Here is an 18,550-nt window from a genome sequence, read left to right as displayed (position 1 = left end):
GTTTCCATTTGTAACCAAACACAAGTCATCTGAGATAAAATGTGGTTTATTCAGGATGCCGTTTGGTCTACTATTTAATTTAGAAGTATTTGAGAGACACATACTAAACGATAGTAAATATATCACTTTTAACTCCACCAATCAATGTCCTTTTTTTCTCGTTAGCTATTATACAAACATATATGAGAGAGAAATGTCGGATACATTTGAGTGCACTTTGGCAAGGTTATTGAATATGTTTGCCAGTTGTCATGCCAAGCAAACAGAAAAAAGTTAAGGCTCGTTCACAACAAAATTCCCTACCAACAAATTTGTAACACTTACTTCATACCCGTAAATGATCAGCGCGACAAGCTTAATCAATCTACGCTTGCCCATCGGTCTGTCCGATTTTATATACGTGAGCTATTTTTTGGTATTTGAGAAAAAGAGATTTTTATACCCCTTTTTTATTCGGGTTTAAAAGCCTAACTTCCTTAACATTTAAACTAATCAACTACATGCATTTCTACTTACCGAAAGTAACGTATCCAATGTTGTCGCCAACTCTTGCATCCGTTTTTGCCAATTCCAACGGTGGTTCACGATGTGAGAACAATACTTGTGGAGCTGTATGTGATGCACGGCGCCCTTCTCTCAATTCCTGCATGAACACTTTACCAATAATCACGTCGTCCTCATCACGAAAAATCGTACTAAATACGACAGTTACACGATCAGACTTTGCCTCAACATAACTAAATGAAATTGAAATTGTAAAAAAATTTTCTAACACCATAATATTTAACCAAAGTATAATATTTACAGAGTTTCGTCGTTTCGGTAATTAATTACAGCACGCTTTTGGCCCTCTTCACCCTGCTCTTGAAAATCGAAATATTTTTCGAAAACAGATGCAAAGCAATTGCGCTTCAACAGACCAATTTTTTTAGCAACTGCCTCCCAGTCAGCAGGTATATTTTCTAGGTCAATAAGTACTGAAACGTTGTAACCTAAAAAACAACAAAAATACCATTAAGATTATACTTTCATAAATGAGTTATTATTTATTACCATCTTCAGTGTCTGTTAATAAACCGCCATATTCACGCTTGAGCAATTCGTCAGCACCATGCTCTTGTAATTGCTTGTAGAACTTTAGCGAAATGCTTGTCTATACGATAAAAGAAAAATTTTTGAATTTTGATATAAATAATATTGCTGAATAATGTTGACTTACCCTAACTTTAGTCTTATCGCCATTAACATTTGAAATGTGAAATAGCACACCATCAAAGTCAGCAATTCGAACATCAATAGATTCCGCCTTCGCTCTGTAATTTACAGGATAATATGTTTATTGAAATTATGGCAAAAATTCAGTAGATAAATTTATAAAAATTTAATTTTACAATGTGGCATATAAGAATGTTACATATCAAAGAAACACCTAACAACCTGCAGTTTATATTAGTCATTTGTATATCATAAATACTGTTTGCCATACATACTCGTACATACATACATGCATATGTACAAAAAATAATTAACATTAATGCTTCATCGACGAGTGTCGACCGAATGGTGGCATAATGGCTACGTTTGTTATCAGAGTTTGATAAGATTATATTGGGCAGTTATTTCAAATAATATGTGTGCATATATGTATGTACGTAAACTAAAAGATTTTCAAGAATTTTTAATAAGCAGACACATATATAATTGTAAACACATATATGTAACATTGAGTGCACATTTTGCACACATAGATGACTTGTAAAAACAAATTCAAACATAATTGTGTGTTTGATTATTTATTTTATTCATTTGATGAATTGTTAGAGAGCATACCACAATATAAGATGTACAAATAAAAACACACTTTTGGTGCTGAAGCATAAACAGCGTATGAGTCAATTACTCGTTAATTCTCATACATCTAATGTTCAGTGTTGGAGTGAAATGTATACTTTAATGTGGCTTTGACTGTTGCACGCATGATGATTAATGCACATAAGTTCATAGGTAAATGTGCGGGGCGGGTGACAAGTGGGTGTTAATAGCATAACAATTGCAACCGTATGGTAAAAGCCGGATATACGGTACATACATTTGTATATACACATGAATATAAACGTGTACAAATGTACAAAAACACAAAATGGTTTTTAATGAACATAACTAAACAATTACTCAACCAAAACTTTGATAGGAGCATTTTTGATAGTCAAAATAAAACTTAATATATGTATTTATGTTAATTTAAATTGAAAAAAATTACTTACCCAGCTAAAGCATTACGAAATTTGACCAGAAGTGTCTCTTCGACGATGCGGTTATTGATTTCCAGTAAAATCATGTTATAACCTCAAAACAAATGACCAATATGCGTGATTGCAATTCTTACAACTTCAACTTCGCCTCCACTTTCCCTTTTCGTTTGGCGGTGACAATTTTGACAAAAGTATTATGGATGTTTTTAATACTATCAGACAGTATGTACACTGTTTTCTTAATTTTTGGTATGTATCAGCACATTAATATTGTCAATTGGAAACTTGCATCCGTCCCTCGAATCTATTCAAATCAGTCTCGATTTGGCCTGCCAACAACCGCTGTCAACTCACACTTGGTGGTCACTGGCTATTCACTTTTTTAACACCACACAGAAAAAAACCTTGTACGTGTAGTTAAGTAGCGCCAACTCTTTACTGCGGTACGCTTACTTTGATGACTGTCGTCACGATCGGTGTAAACTTCGACTGCACCAACACCTTAGTTTCAGTTTCTAATCGCACGTTACTACCGTTTGGTCCCCGTTCTAATAATAATATATGTAAAATTTTAACAATAGTTATTTAAGTCAACCAAGTAAAAAATTCCAACACTTGATACGAATGCCCATTTATAGTAAATATGATTTGCTTATACTTTACATTTTTTTATTCGCCTTTCCAATATATGTATGTAAGTTTTTTTCACAATTCCATTAGAGAGCGCGACCGATATATATTATATTTTCTTAAACTACTTTCATAGCTTAGTAATTCTTTAATATTTTACTTAATGATGGCGAATCCTAAATAATTTTTCACATATATCGCCGCTCCCGCAATGAGAAATTGTATGGTGTGTTTAGTCTAGTTATCAATTGCTGCATGTGTGTGTCACATCTTTAATGGTGACAATGACAGCCTTCACAACTTGGGTACGTTCAACAAAATAGTTAATTTTTTAAAACACATTTAAGAGAAAAAAATTGGAATTATGAACATATGGATTGATTGATATCCTCCTGTGCTCAAATTATAAAACTTAATCAGGACCAAGTGATAATAAATTGTTTTTTTTTTTTCATTTTCGTCAAAGGATTTGACAAACAAATTAATATCGGAAAATCAGTCCAAGCGGGGAAAATCTGTAACGGCTAAACGAAAATAACCAAATCAAGTCTGCTTAACCAAACCGGATGGTTAAATCCATTTGTCAAAAGGTTTAAGATCGCCAGAAAAAAAAAATTTTTGATTATTGCATCACTTTTAACTTAAATATGTAACAAAATTTGATAGAAACGGTAAGAAGTTCTGAAAGAAAATTACTTCAAACTTTCACTTATTTAATTCAGAACTTTTAATTATTTTATTTTATGAACATAAGGTTTATGTATAAATATATAACCACAATAGTAACATTTAAGTTGAGATTTACTTCATTTTTATGTAATTAATAATCTTCTGTACCATCCACATCTTCTATATCCACATTGTTTAAAGTCTTAATTTGACATTCGCATAGAAATTGTACTATTCGACGTTCAGCTAGCGTTCGATTTGGCAAATTCAAACCATCCAGTAGTATGTGTACTTTTTGGATCATACTAACTTCGGCATTAATTGACAAACTCACGTCGGATTGCATTTGTTGTTTTTGTTGTTCTTTTTGTTTTTGCAATGTTTTCAAACACTCCTGTGATTGTTCTAAAACTTGTTGAATTCCTGAAATAACAACTGAAAGTTTTTGTTCGGGTTCTTCTAAATTTGTTCCTTCAGACATTTGAAAACTAGACTGTGAGGTATTTCCTGGTGGTGTTATTGATTCATCAATGACAATATCGTTAAAGGAATCGTTACTTTTGGGCATTATTATTAATTCATCTAATGAGTTTGAATTAACTTCACTAAATGCGGGGTCAATATCATCAATATCTTCGTCGTGTGAATGATGTCCGTCTTTAACATATAGAAATGGACAATCGTCAACCCAAGTCTCATCAGTGGATGCTGTTGTTGCTTTCATTTTCTTCCTTTGTCTGATGGTATCTACTGGCAGCGGAATTCTTAAAAAAAAAGCATTTTAACTAATGTACTTTTCTTATAATATTGAAATTTACCCTTTTCTATAATGATCTTCGAGAAAAGATAAATCCTGAAAATAGACCCACGTTACAGATCGCTCAGGATAAATTTTCTGGTGACGATATTCGCGGGCAAACCGGTCCCGCAATTTTTTCCAACGTTTGTAACATATCTCTTCTAATAAGAAATGCATTAATTTATTTTATCTGTAAGGGTATAATATGATTTTATTTTGAAATTACCCGATATTCCCATACTCTCTGAAATGTCATGCCATGCGTCATTTTTCAGTGTCAAATTTTTCGAGTCCCTTATTTTATACTTATCATACAATACAGGATGTTCTTTTACTAATTCTATCAATTGTTGATTTTCAATCAATTCTTCAGGATCCACATCGTCATCATCTCGTTCTTCTTTAAATACTTCAGCTTCACACTCTCTTCGGGGTTTCCGCCCCCGTTTTCTTTTTTTGGGTTCATATTTTATGTTAAGTAGAGCTTCGCTGTTTGTTTGTCTATAAATGAGTTTCAAGGTTATTATCAATCACCAGTCGCTAATATTTTAATAATACCCATGTTTGTAATGCTCTCGTAAGAAGAGTAGATGTTCAAACATGTCCCAGTTAACCGCTTCCTCAGGATTTTCTTGTGCCCTACGCAATTCTTTTCCAAAACGGTCGCGAATACTTTTCCATCGAGTTATACAAGCTCGCTCTTGAGAAGATTGAGGAAAATTAGCACATACAACATTTTATCAGTAGATTCCTACTCACCAGAGCAGTTTAACTGCAGCGATAATTTCTTCCAAATATCATCTTTTAAAGAAGAAGTTTTAGGCCCTCTTGCGAGATTTCTATCATACAAAATAGGATGCGATTGTACCAGTTTAATTAATCGAACATCGTCTAATTGTGTGACCATTGTATTAATTTATAATAATAAACAAACATGAATTGTAGAAATACCACTTTTGTAAACAAACCAATAAATTGCATTTAACTGCTTCTTCTTATTCTACACTTTTCACAATTAACTGTCAAGCTTATTAAAATCCAGCAATTTGACCGATTCACATAGAATTTTCGCTTCGCTTGGCGTCAGACATTAGTTTTGCCAGCAATTCGATGTATGCTCTTATAATAGTACGTACACATAAAAAGTTTTCGACGTGAAACCAAGAAAAATGTTGGTCATCACTCATCTTTTTACGCTTTGTCAAGCAAAAGTCTCAATTTATATTAAATAGAAACATTGAATACAGTATGTATTCCATCATTCTTGGCTGAAAGCAAGTCGTTCATTGTGGCTAGCCTTTTGTTTTCTGCGCGTTGTTGTTTCAGTTTGAACTGTCACATAAAGCTAGGAAAGTTGTATGTGAATGGACCTTTATCAATCCACCAATTGCCAATTTTGTTAAAACAAGTTTATTTCCTCATTTACTACAGCTGTTGGACGATACTGACAATACACTTGCTTGAAAGTAGGGAAAGTGTATGGTCGTGTTGATTTCGTTTATTGGACTTTGAAGATAGTAAAACAAAAATGTCTGCGAAATCGACAACAGTGAAATCAGTTTCACAGCAACAGGGACCTGCGGTCAAAGGTTACCTTTTTGTATACAACGCTACGCAAGTGGTTGGATGGAGTTACATCCTCTTCCAGTTAGTAAATTACTATTTGCTGCAAGGGCCGGAATTCCGAGCTGGATTGGGACTTTGGGACTACACTCGCGTTGCAGTCATCGTATTCCAAAATGCCGCCTTTGTTGAAATTTTAAACGCAGCTTTCGGCTTAGTAAAATCAAATCCTGTTATAACTACATTCCAAGTGCTGAGTCGAATGATGGTAGTTCTCGGAGTCGTTATGGCTACACCAACGGGTAAAGTGTCGCCTGGGCTACCGATAGCGCTTTTTGCGTGGGCAGTAACCGAAATCATAAGATATGGCTACTATGCTCTCAATATTATAAACTTTATGCCATACATTGTGGTTTTTCTACGATACACAACATTTATAGCTCTTTATCCAATTGGCGTAACCGGCGAGCTGCTATGTTTTTGGTGGGCACAAGGATTTGCCAAATCAAACACAATTTGGTCATTGCAAATGCCAAATAAATGGAATGCCACATTTTCATATTTTGCTCTGCTGTGGATTGTAATGCTCTTGTATATACCTCTATTCCCGCAAATGTATCTCCACATGTTTGCGCAACGGAAGAAGATTTTGGGAGGAAACGGCAATAAAACCCAGCAGACGAAGAAAACTAATTAAGTAATATATAATAATATTTACCAACTATGTTACTTTGCATTTGAATATACATATGAATGTACATATATAAACCAATATTTTTTAACTCTCTTGCAAAACAGTTTTTGAACTTTGCAACATCTTTGGATTATTATGCAAATATTATCAAGTTGTGCTCAAAACACACTTGCATACATACAATACAAAATACATCGTATAATTTATACGAAAGCTCATTAGTTATACGCTGAATGGCTTTTCACCCTTCACCCTTTTTCGACGTGTTCAAGTATAATTAAATACAGCTTGTGTTTTATAGCCGCTGTGTTAATACATTGGTTGTTTGTACTATCTCGATCAAAGCATATACATATGTGTATTTTTATTCATATTTAAACAACTTATATAAATATGACTTTTGTAATGTCTTTAAGCACAAAAAAAAAAAAAACAAATACAGATTAAAGAATACAATTTAACTCAAGAGAAAAGTGTAAACTATTAATTACAAGATTGATAAAATTAATTTTTTAAAAATGGTGGGTAACTATATCCAAATGATTAGTGTTTTTTGCTTATTCTGGTTCATCTCATCTCATAAACTGTTACCTATTACTAATGTTTTGAAATAAATACGTAGACGTCAACTGAGTTTTCAATTTAACTGAAGTATGCATATTTAATCGGTTTGTTATTATATAATAATTGAGTGTAAGTATGACGTGCATATAACTAATAGCTCTTTAATATTATCTAGATATTACGAAAATAGACCGTTATTCTGTAGGCAAAAGCTTTCCTTTTTCAATGTAAAATTCTTATTGAAAATTTCCATCGCTTTTATAAAACGAAAACATTTTCTTACTAACAATTGTAGGTACAATTCAATACAGTCCCTCGGACACAATAGTTGTTGGAAACTAAAATTAATGCTGTGACCACTGAATGTTTTTCAAATCAATGCCTTCTTGAACCATCTCCCACAGTGGTGACATTTCACGTAGACGTTCCACATGTTTGATACATTTGTCAGCAGTGTAATCAACTTCTTCGATGGTTGTAAAACGACCAATACCAAATCTTAAAATATAAATATAAAGGTAAATGTCGTTAACTAGGTATTATTACTTCATGTATAGTTGATAATATTAACCTTATTGAACTGTGAGCCAGATCCTCATCGGTTCCTATGGCACGAAGCACATAGGAAGGTTCCAATGACGCTGAAGTACAGGCTGAACCACTGGAAAGGGCAACATCTTTTAAAGCCATCAACAACGATTCACCTTCCACGTAGGCAAAAGACAAGTTTAAACAACCGCTATAAGTCTGTTCAGGATCGCCGTTGCGGATTACATGTGGCAAAGCCTGTGTTATACGGTCATACAAACGTTTCGATAGAAAATCGATCCATTTTTTATCATAATCCATTTCTTTCAAAGCAAGATCGCAAGCAACGCCAAACCCAACCACCAGAGGTGCGGGAACAGTACCGCTGCGAAGACCTCGTTCTTGCCCACCTCCACTTTGAAGTGGTTCAAGACGTACTCGCGGCCTACGACGCACATAAAGTGCACCAATACCCTTTGGTCCGTATATTTTATGTCCCGATATAGACATTAAATCGATATTCATTTTGTTTACATCGATAGGAATTTTTCCTACTGCCTGGGCAGCATCCGTATGAAAAAATACTTTTCGTGAACGACAGAGTGCACCAATATCTGCTATCGGCTGTTTTACTCCTGTTTATCATATAAAGGGAAATTTTTTAATTGTCTTCTTTAAAAGAAGTTTCATTTTGATTTTAAACATTCGAACGTACCAATTTCATTGTTTACAGTCATAATAGATACTAATGATGTTTCCGGAGTGATAGATTCCTCTAATTGCTTCATATCAATGATTCCATTTGACTTAACAGGCAAATAAGTCACTTTGAAGCCCTCGTTCTCCAAAGCACGACATGAGTCTAGCACGCATTTATGTTCTGTTTGTGTGGTAATAACATGTTTTTTCTTACTCGCGTAAAACCTAGGAATTAGCAAAGAAGCCATAAACACGAATGTGCTAATAATCCTAATAATTTCATGCGTTATTTATACCTAGCAACACCTTTGATAGAAATGTTATTACATTCTGTAGCTCCTGAAGTGAATATGATTTCTTTTGGTTCGGCGCCAATTAACTTCGCCACCTGTTCTCTTGCAGTTTCTACCGCTTTTTCAGATTCCCAGCCATATGCATGTGTACGAGAGTGTGGGTTTCCATAGTAATTCGTCATATAGGGCAACATAGCGTCTAATACGCGGGGATCCTTCAAGCAAATTCATTAATAACAACAAAAATATGAAGTTTTTAATTTTTAATTACCATTGGTGATGTTGCCTGAACGTCAAGATATAGTGGTCTACCTTCAACATGCTCTGCTTTTATATTGAAGCGTATTTGCTTCTTTCTAAAGTCTAAAATATATAAATATCATCAAAGTACATCCGCAATTAACAATCATTTTTACCCTCAGATGTTAACGCCGGCTCCGCCTCAGTAGAGTTAAATCTATTGTTCGGAAGAGCAAAACATGACGGAGCACTTACTTTCGGAGCTCTTTGGTTGATTTTTAGAACATTTGATGCAAGTACGTTACTGTGAATTCTTCCAAATAGCTGGAACATTTTGGTAAATTTTATTAGAAAATTTATGCTCAAATTATGCAGCAATTGTTTTCTAACAACTCTAATTTCACAAGTTTTCGCTGTTATCACACACGCCGTATGTCTATCAGCTGATGGAACGAAAATGAGCAGAAAGAATTATATTGCAAAAACTCACTTATAGATGTCCCCTCATTGTTTCCAATCAAAATTTGGCTATAAATGTTTAAAAACGAATAATTACTTTAGTATTTTCTTATACTAAATAACTGCGGTAAAAAATACAAATACCAATAGCACTTAGAACATTACACTTTTTTTAATTATAACGCTTAACGTTAATTTGATATATTTTCTTTGAATGGCAATGCTATCGTTCAGATAGCTAGATATATTTTTCTTGTCACATCCATTCCTCCAGGAGACGAAAGTATGGCATCAATCTTACGCACAGGAAAATTTCTTCGGTATTTCGCTGGTTTTACGCGAAACTTTGTTGTAGATTCAGTTAAACAAAGTGAAAATGGAAGCAGCCTGCTACAAAGCTCTCCAAGCGTTGGCATACAATTCCAGCAGTAAGTCAATATTTCCGGCCGATGCCCTCCATCATCATAACATTACGCAATACAAAAGTAGTTTTTTGAAATAAAATAATTTTCAGTTGCAATCTCCTTAATACAATCATGCTTTTCAGTAATTGTTAAATTGAAAATGTATATATCTTTAAGATAATTATTTTTCTTAGTTCAAAAAGATATGTTTTAAGTATTATCATATGTTTGTGATCTTAACCTAAAAACTGTTATACTCATGGTTGCACATTTCTAGTGGGTTCGGCAGTAGTCCAGCAGCGAAGTCAGATCTTAACTTAGAGAAACAAATACGCCGGCTAGACCAGGATGTTCGTCGAGTCGGCAGAATTTCACGTCGCGATATTGAGGAAGTTCTTGAAGAAATACGCACTCAGCGATCAGCAACTAGTTCACAATCACTGCTCGTAATACGGTGCTGTGGCAATTTAGTGCCGGAAGAAATGCCTGAAGTGAGAACAGCGCTTGTGCAGGAAATTTGGAAAACGCTAAACTCTTTAAATGTGCCAATGGATATATCCCATTACAATGCACTGCTGCGTGTGTACTTAGAAAATGAACATAATTTTTCGCCAACAGATTTTCTTGCAGAGATCGAGTCAAAGAATATTGAACCAAATCGAGTGACATATCAGCGTTTAATAGCGAGATATTGTCAGCAGGGTGACATTGACGGAGCTACCCGTATATTAGAGTTTATGCGATCAAAAAATCTGCCGGTTAACGAAAATGTTTTCAATTCCCTTATACTTGGTCACTCGCAGGTAAGTTAGTGGCATAGAAAATTACATTTTGATATTAAAATATACTATATATTTAATTAATTGATATAGGCAAATGATTTGGAATCAGCCAAAGGAATTCTGTCTGTTATGAAACAAGCTAACTTGGAGCCCAGCGCTGATACATACTCCACCCTCTTATGTTGCTATGCACGTCATGGAGAAATTGATGCTATACTACGTACATTGGATGAATGTGAAAAAGCAGAAGTAATCTTGCTAGACAAAGATCTTTTGGACATCGTTTACGCTCTAAGTGTTAACGGTCACTCGGATAAAGTAGACCCAGTGCTGGCAAGGTTGCGTATATCAACCGGATTCAATCAAGATGCTGTAAATGTTATATTGCGTTTGGTAAATAAGGGTTACGAGGATGTAGGTCTACAAATATTGCGAACAATGCCACGTGCTACCCGACCTGATGGTCAACTCGTAGATACTGGTAACTTTTTTATAAAACAACTTGTCAAAGTGGGCCGTCCCGTAGAGAAGATCTTAAGCATATGCAAAGTTCTGCAAGATGAAGGTTTGTTTTAAATTAATGCAATACGCCGTTTACCCACATATATTAAAATTTTTTTATTTGTCATTCTCAGGTCTGAATCCTAAAGCTCTGTTAATTGCCACCGAAGCTGGACTAAATAATGGTGCGATTTCAAATGCTCTTCCACTTCTTCGCGAATTGAAGAAGGCGGGTTTACCTATACGTCAACATTATTTCTGGCCTTTGATTTGCTCTGCTGAATCCAACCAAATCATTAGTATTATCCGACACATGCAAGATGAGTTCAGTATAAATCCCAGTTCAGAAACTCTGCGTGATTACGTCATTCCAAATTTAAAGGAGAAGAACTGGGATAAAATCGTGACAATTTTACGTGATGCAGGTATATCGAGTGCTAACGCAGCGGCTTCAGTTGCTTATGCGGCGTTAGCAACAAATCAACTAAAGTCCTCCGCCAACATTATGGAGTCATATCGCGCATTTTATTCACCCCAGTTATTTAGACAGCCCTTGATTCATGCGCTTTCTGCAACAGATGACTACGCCTCGTTTGTTCGTGTGATTAGACAGCTTTACGAGAGCATACAGAGCCGCTCAACAAGTGCGCAACGTGCGGAACAGGAGGAGAGTGCTGAAATTCAAGCAACGGCTGAAGTGGTCGAAAATGATATAGCTAACCAAAGTTATGATATTGTTGGTGTTATTTTAAACGACGTTTCCATATATTTCCGTCGAAATACCGTAGAAATCTTGAGTAACATTCTTCCTAAGCTGGCAAAGGAAGGATTTACAATTAGCAATAAGAATGCTGCAAGAATTTCGGAACGCTTGGGTTCAGAAATGACAACTGAGATTTCTGAAAATTTGGGTAAACTTAGCTCTGGTGATCTAGAATTATCTCCTATAAAAACTGCAGAACCGCGTAAGCGTAGTTTAGACTCATTAACTGTTGATGGTAAAAATAATATATAAATTGATTGATTGGTTTATTTAAGACCACATTTTATCCTTTCAGAACTTGAACGATTCATCGCTAATGTGGAAGCTAAAGGTGAAAATGCTAACAATTTGAAGCGTCAATTATTGATTACATGCTTCCGTGCTGGCAATCTGGAGAAGACCTTGCAAGTTATTGCGAAATTAGAAGCGGAAAATTTCACTATACCAACTGGTATATGGGCACAACTGATCGATTTGTATGCAATTGAAGGAAAAACAGCGGAAGCTCTGGATCAATATGAAAAAATGAAAACAAAAGACCCCGAATTCGTATTAGACAATCTCAAAACAGTGCACATCGTTAAATTGTTGATTAATGAAGAGCGCTTCGATGAGGCCATTGAATTCCTAGAACGTAATAAGAAAGTGGAATTGGTTGTAGACAGCGAAGGTTCTTTCAATTACACATCTACAGTATGGCGTTTATTAAATACGCTTGCCGAAGCTGGTAGCGCTGATAAGCTGCAGAAACTATTTGACACATTAAAAGATGGCAATTACATATATCCCACTAATGTACTTTTGGGACCTTTGATAAAGGTAACTTTGTGTTCAGTTTTCTATTGCATAGAGATTATTAATTTATATATTTTTGTAATAATTAATAAAGGTACATCTAACAAATGACGACATCACAAAGGCTATGGAGACATTTGAGCAAATCTGTGAAGAGTATAAGTCAACACCTTGGAAAAATGAACTCGCATGCCGGCTTATACAAAAAGAGGATGCTGCAAATTTGCAGAAGCTGACTGATTTAAGTACAAATATCCATGGTGAAGTTAACAGTCTGTATGATTTGGTATTTTCATTCGTTGAATGTGGGCGTATACGTCAAGCGAGAAAGATTTTGGAGACACCTGGACTTCGCACTCGTCCACAACGTATCAACCACGCATGTGAACGTTACAAAAACGAGGGCATGGTAGAGCCTCTAGAAGGCCTAGTAGAAGCGACCAAGGACCTTAATCATATAGATCGCAACAAAATCTACTACAATTTATTGTTGAGCTACTGCAAGTCATCAGATGCAGAAAAGGCTTTAGGCTTATGGACTAAAATGCAGGAAGAAAATATAGCACCCACTGATGTTTTCCTAATTAAATTAGCAGAGCTATTGAATTCGCAGAACATTAAGGTGCCTTTTGTCGTACCAAAATCAGAAGAAGTTTCTAAAACTAAATCTGTCGAATCAATTGATAATTCTAAGAAAGTAATCGCCAAACAAACAAATATTATATCGCTTCTTCGGAAAGCTGTTAACGCTGGTGACATTGACGCCGCACTTAACTATAAAAGTCAGTTGCATTCAAATGAAACGCTGAACATCAGAGATCTTTCACATCTCATCGAACATTTAGTGCGTGCTGAACGTCTAACGGAAGCAACAAAATTTGTAAATGAATTGTTGGCTAATAATCGTTGCCCCATTCCGAAAATTTTCAAATTTTATTTAAATAAAATCGCTGCAGCTGGCGATGTTCAAACTTTGGAGACAATTGGAGACCAATTATCCGACGAACAAAAAAAGATTGTTTCCTTCGATAACCGCTTTTGTCATGCCAACATTGTAGCTGGAAAAACGGACCACTATTTGAATTCGCTATATGAGAAGATTTCTGCAGTAAACACCACCGAAGAGGCTGCGAAACTTGCTGAAAAGTTTCCACGTGGTGGTGCTCTTGGTATTTTGCAACAAAAGCCTGAAGCATTGCCGTTATGTGAGTAACAACTGTATAAATAAATTTTGTTTTATGACTTTAAATTTTCATTTTATTTTAGTCCAAAAGATCGCTGAAAAATATGCTGAGCACAATCAGTTGGGCCCAATGAATGTACTTTGGATGCATTTACTCGCTCTAGGTGATGAGACTGCATCAAAAGCGTTATGGGATAAACATCTTTCAAATGCACCTCGCCTTATGTTCCAGCGAGTTTTGCAAACAGCGCGCGAGCAAAAAGACGAAAAACTCGCCTTAACGGTTATAAATCAATTGCGTGATTCAAAGATTTCGGAAGGAGCTATTGGTAATGCCTACTCCTGCTTGATTGACATTCATACCACCAGCAAAAACTTAGATAAAGCGTTGGACACGCTGAAAACCGCCATCAAAGATATATGCTTGGAGAATATAAATCGTACTGCGCTCTTGCGTCTTCAAACTGCTTTACAAGAACAAAATAAGGAATTCCCATATAAAATTCCGGAAAAAAAATCACAAAAAGATAGCAGTAGCAGCTCACAGTCATCGGATGATGATGTTACTCCGAAGCGACCTGAGACAAGACCAATTACCCGACCAACTAACTAGTAGAAATATATTAAATATGTTTGTAGCTCCTAACATTACCACATAATTTTTGCTTTTTATTTTATTTTAAATAAATGCTAAGTACCCATGTTGATGAATATGTTATTTGATTTTAAAATAAAATTTACAAGATATACTTATATGAATACACAGTCATTGCCAGATAAATAGTACATTTTGAAAATAAATTATTCAAATCAGTTTTACTTTTATCAAATAAGTGCATTGCAATAATTTCCCAAATTAGTCTATGGCTCGGCTTCCACAAGTTATAACGGTGAATTTGGCATTCTAACGAAATTTGATTGAGCAAAGAAATAGCTCGCATCTGCTTCTTTGTAAAATTATTCATTATTAATTACAAGCGTGGAGTTAACTATTTGTTAAATAAAATTAAAATATTTAAAACTTTGTGGCAAAAATCCAATTCAGATTGCCAAAATTTTTAATTGTTCGAGGAGAATTGTATATGATACTTTAATATTATCAATATTTTGATAAATCTAATACTAATTTGCTGGAAAATAAAAAAAAATCTTCAAAGCTTCTGCATGTAAAACAACGAAACATGCTGATAGAGTTATCATCACAAAAAGTAAAACTGGTTCTTTTAAATCTTTCCGAGAAATTGTGGTTGAAATAAATAAGGAATTTTGTGTTAGCGCATGCAGTAGAATTGAGCTTTGCTGAAACTTGCTAAAAAATATTTAGAAAAGGAGTATTTTAGAGCGATGAAAGAAAGATGAATCCTATTGGATCCGATTGCAAATCATTTGTTGTGTAGCTTCATGTTCAGGGGAGCGTTTTACTGGTAAGAAGAAAGAAGATCAAAATCAGAATAAAGATCTTTTTATACCCTTTTATGCTTAAAAAAGCACCTGTGAAGTTAATGTTTGTTTATTTGGTACATACAGTGTTGGAAAAAAATAGGGACACAACAATGGTTATCAAGTTTTTAACTTTACATTAACTTTAGACGAAATAATATATATTTTGCAAGAGGTAATGAAAGAAAAAGAAAATTCAATAATTATTGAGTGGTTTTTATTTGATAACTTTGATTTAAAAAATGGAAATTAATACAGTTTGCCTTGAAAAAATAATAGAGACGAACTTTAAAAAAATAATAATAATAATTCAATTAAATATGATATCTTTCGTTGCTCTCATTTAATATTTAGTTGAAGCTCCTTTGTTTTTCATGACTTCCTGACATCTTCGAGGCATGGAGTTGACCAATTGAGCACAAGTTTTGACCGGTATTGAGTACCAAGCTTCCTGTATTTTTTCCCATAGCTCTTGCTTATTCTTCCATTTGTGTCCCCCGATCGACTTTTTAGCACTCCCCATAGATGTTCTATGGGGTTCAGGTCCAAAAGAGCAACTTGATTCGTTTCAAGCCAAGATTTTATAATTCTGGATGCATGTTTTGGGTCGTTGTCGTGCATAATCTCCCATCTAAGTGGCATGTAATCCTCTGCATATGGCAACATTACACTATTGAATATATTTAGGTAGTCTGGAGCACACATCTTCTCCCGTATCCAAAAGACTGGTCCTACTCCACTCGCCGAAAAGCAGCCCCATACCGTTATAGAACTTCCGCCATGTTTAATGGTCTTTCGGGTATATAAAGGGTTAAATTCAGCGTACGGTGGGCGGCGAACGAATATTCTACCATCGGATCCGAATAAATTTACTTTGGTCTCGTCCGACCAAAGGACATTTTTCCAGTTTTCCCGCAACAAGTGCCTCTGCGCGACCTGCAATCGTTGATTCACGTTCTTTTTGCTCAAATACGGTACTTTTCGGGCACTTCTCCCGTTGAACCCTGCTTTTCGTAGTCTGTTACGAATGGTCCGACCAGTAACCGGAGCATTTAAGGATTCCTTGATTTCGTTGGAGGACAAAAACGGGTCTTTTTTGACTCTCTAACAACCAAATGGTCAAATTTCATTGTTGTTTTGCGCTTTCTTCCTCTCTTTGCTTTTTTCCCGCATGGCTTAAGAGCGTTGAATACCATATTTCTGGAGCATTCCATTATTGCAGCTATTTCGCGAATGGTTTTTCCAATTTTTCGTAGTTGTTTATGGTTTTACGTTTTTAAGATTTTTTTTAGTACTATCTTGTAAAAACTTATAACACAGCAAATCACTATGAATTAATAATGATCTTTCGAAAATTTCCGCAATGCATACAAACTTATTCTGTCCCTATTATTTTTTCCATTCAAAAACATGTGCAAGTTAACGATAGCCTCCGCATAGAAACCTTACCATAACTGTAAATAAAATTGAATCTTTGCATTTGGAAATTACACTTTAAAATCTTAATTAACGTTTTTGTCTATTTAAGAATTCAATATGCTTTTTCCGTTCTCAATCCAATAATCCATCATGATCAAGACAATATTGCTCGCCCTCACAAGAAAGCATAACAATAACAATCGTAAAGAAAACAGAACGCTTAACGTTCTGCTGGAATTTGCTGTCACGGCTAATATTGTAATTAACACCTTGTTCTGGATTCAATCAAGCTGATGCTTACACTTCAGCTTTAGCTTTAACTTTAAATAAATAACTGAAAAATTTATATATATTAGTAAATCAGAAATAAAGATTGATTTGTATCTGGCAATCCACACGAACCATACGTGTTTTATTTTATCCGCGCGTTCGCGGATGTAAAATATATACTTTTTTTATAATTCCCTCGTCGCGGGAATTAATTTGCATCAGCTTTAAAACGCAATTATTCAAAGTTGTGCTGCCTATTGTGCTTTAAGTGCGTCTGAAGTAAAGTACCGCTCAGTAACTGAAGTTAACAGTGGCTTCCAACAAATTAGCACAGAATTATAAAAAATTATGGAATAGTATAAAGAAATATGGGAATGTCCCTTATATTTTTTCCAACACTGTATATTCTTAACAAGCTAAGATGATAACGGTACTAATCATGCCACTCAGCCAGCTAACGCCGGCGACAACGAGACTAAACCAAAGAAATACATAAGTATGTACATATATAACCGCGAAATAGGAAAGCGTGTTGATAACATGTCCGGATAGTTATTAAAAACTATTGTACAAATCTTTATGTAAGAATTTGTAAGCTCGGATAATGAATAATAAAGCGTTAAGTTGTTTGAAATAAAAATTAAGTTAAGTGTATATCCATTCATTTGGGGCTTTTATTTAGCAATACAGTGTTCGAACTCAAGGTAGAGTTTCAATGTAAATGATTTATCGATAAAATAAAATTCCATTTTCATATGAGGAATCGTTTACAATTTCTTGTGTTATATATTTTGAAATTATTATTTTTACGATCCCATGTCTTTCTTCGTAACATCATTCAACCTTCTAAACTCCTCATAGAACCTCAAGCTGTAATTTTTCTTCGTCAAAATTACCATAGGTGAACTCCATGGCCTCGCTGCTGTTTCGATTTCGTCGCTTTTGTTCATTTCACATATAGTCTGGCTTACAACTTCACGCTTTTCTAAAGGAACTTTTCGAGGAGCCTGGCGGATTGGTCTTGCGTCACCTGTGTTAACAAAATGTTTTTCAACTTTGGTTCTTCCAGGAATCGCCTTTATCAAAAATGGTTGAGTATCAGAAAAAGAGGTGTTATTTTGTTGGTCTGCCTCAACTTCATTGGTTTATGCGTTAATTTCGCTCGAGGTGCCATTGTGCCAATGAAGTTTCCTTAAGACTTTTAACACGCTCCTAATATAGGTCCCCTGGAAAGTTTGATTGGTGACTTGAACTCATTAAAAACTCTTACTGGAACATGTTTATGTTGTCATGTCAATGTCAGGGTTTTGTCTATAAGTAAGTCATAACTTGTTTGTACCATTGCACAGTGGATCCGTCAGAGGCCAAAAATCAAAAAAATCAACCACACATGATTGAAAGAAAATGTAAACCAATTGTCTCCTAAATGTCCAATCTTCTTTAAACCATACCGCATTTTTCTGAAAACCTAACGGGACTTTCTAAAAACARCATTGAAAGCGTGAACACGTGTTCATTTTCGCAACGCAGCTGTGCGCAGAGTGATTTTGTCAAATTCAAATCGAACTTCAAAGAGATCAAACGTTTGCTAGAGTGCTCGGAA

The 18,550-nt window shown here is 35.0% G+C and overlaps 5 protein-coding genes across 6 annotated transcripts in view; 2 read left to right on the top strand and 3 right to left on the bottom strand.

Annotated features, from left to right (window-relative positions):
- The window catches only part of LOC108969345 (actin-related protein 2/3 complex subunit 2), a 6,227-nt gene extending 3,100 nt beyond the window's left edge, over window positions 1-3,127 (bottom strand). The window contains exons 1-6 of one of the 2 annotated variants that reach the window (XM_018933990.1): window positions 2,916-3,127; window positions 2,265-2,800; window positions 1,220-1,313; window positions 1,054-1,153; window positions 806-992; window positions 517-737 (exon numbers count right to left, since the gene is read on the bottom strand). In XM_018933990.1, the coding sequence (XP_018789535.1) occupies window positions 517-737; window positions 806-992; window positions 1,054-1,153; window positions 1,220-1,313; window positions 2,265-2,338 (676 nt within the window). In that variant the 5' untranslated portion in view covers window positions 2,339-2,800; window positions 2,916-3,127. Of the gene's footprint in view, window positions 1-516; window positions 738-805; window positions 993-1,053; window positions 1,154-1,219; window positions 1,314-2,264 lie in introns of both variants that reach the window. The other variant, XM_018933991.1, reaches the window with a different exon arrangement.
- A 458-nt stretch (window positions 3,128-3,585) lies between these two features.
- On the bottom strand, window positions 3,586-5,317 carry LOC108969359. The gene is made up of 5 exons (XM_018934010.1): window positions 5,110-5,317; window positions 4,909-5,050; window positions 4,577-4,851; window positions 4,370-4,511; window positions 3,586-4,315 (listed from the first exon to the last, which is right to left on the bottom strand). The coding sequence occupies exons 1-5, from the start codon at window positions 5,255-5,257 to the stop codon at window positions 3,703-3,705; spliced, it is 1,320 nt and encodes a 439-aa protein (XP_018789555.1). The 5' UTR covers window positions 5,258-5,317; the 3' UTR covers window positions 3,586-3,702.
- Window positions 5,318-5,732: 415 nt separating this feature from the next.
- Window positions 5,733-6,681, top strand: LOC108969391 (very-long-chain (3R)-3-hydroxyacyl-CoA dehydratase hpo-8). Its single transcript, XM_018934071.1, has one exon. The coding sequence runs from the start codon at window positions 5,879-5,881 to the stop codon at window positions 6,608-6,610; it is 732 nt and encodes a 243-aa protein (XP_018789616.1). The 5' UTR covers window positions 5,733-5,878; the 3' UTR covers window positions 6,611-6,681.
- A 556-nt stretch (window positions 6,682-7,237) lies between these two features.
- On the bottom strand, window positions 7,238-9,364 carry LOC108969390 (probable cysteine desulfurase, mitochondrial). The gene is made up of 6 exons (XM_018934070.1): window positions 9,108-9,364; window positions 8,963-9,054; window positions 8,695-8,906; window positions 8,415-8,623; window positions 7,743-8,334; window positions 7,238-7,669 (listed from the first exon to the last, which is right to left on the bottom strand). The coding sequence occupies exons 1-6, from the start codon at window positions 9,262-9,264 to the stop codon at window positions 7,516-7,518; spliced, it is 1,416 nt and encodes a 471-aa protein (XP_018789615.1). The 5' UTR covers window positions 9,265-9,364; the 3' UTR covers window positions 7,238-7,515.
- A 278-nt stretch (window positions 9,365-9,642) lies between these two features.
- LOC108969389 (leucine-rich PPR motif-containing protein, mitochondrial) lies at window positions 9,643-14,601 on the top strand. The gene is made up of 7 exons (XM_018934069.1): window positions 9,643-9,818; window positions 10,072-10,597; window positions 10,667-11,141; window positions 11,212-12,075; window positions 12,136-12,659; window positions 12,730-13,840; window positions 13,902-14,601. The coding sequence occupies exons 1-7, from the start codon at window positions 9,676-9,678 to the stop codon at window positions 14,429-14,431; spliced, it is 4,173 nt and encodes a 1,390-aa protein (XP_018789614.1). The 5' UTR covers window positions 9,643-9,675; the 3' UTR covers window positions 14,432-14,601.
- Window positions 14,602-18,550: the final 3,949 nt, after the last annotated feature.

The sequence above is a fragment of the Bactrocera latifrons genome, unplaced genomic scaffold, assembly GCF_001853355.1.
Source record: "Bactrocera latifrons isolate USDA-ARS-PBARC rearing strain unplaced genomic scaffold, ASM185335v1 scaffold_25, whole genome shotgun sequence".
NCBI lineage: Eukaryota > Metazoa > Arthropoda > Insecta > Diptera > Tephritidae > Bactrocera > Bactrocera latifrons.
Note: the sequence above shows the minus strand (reverse complement) of the source record. Positions and strands in the feature narration are given on the sequence as shown.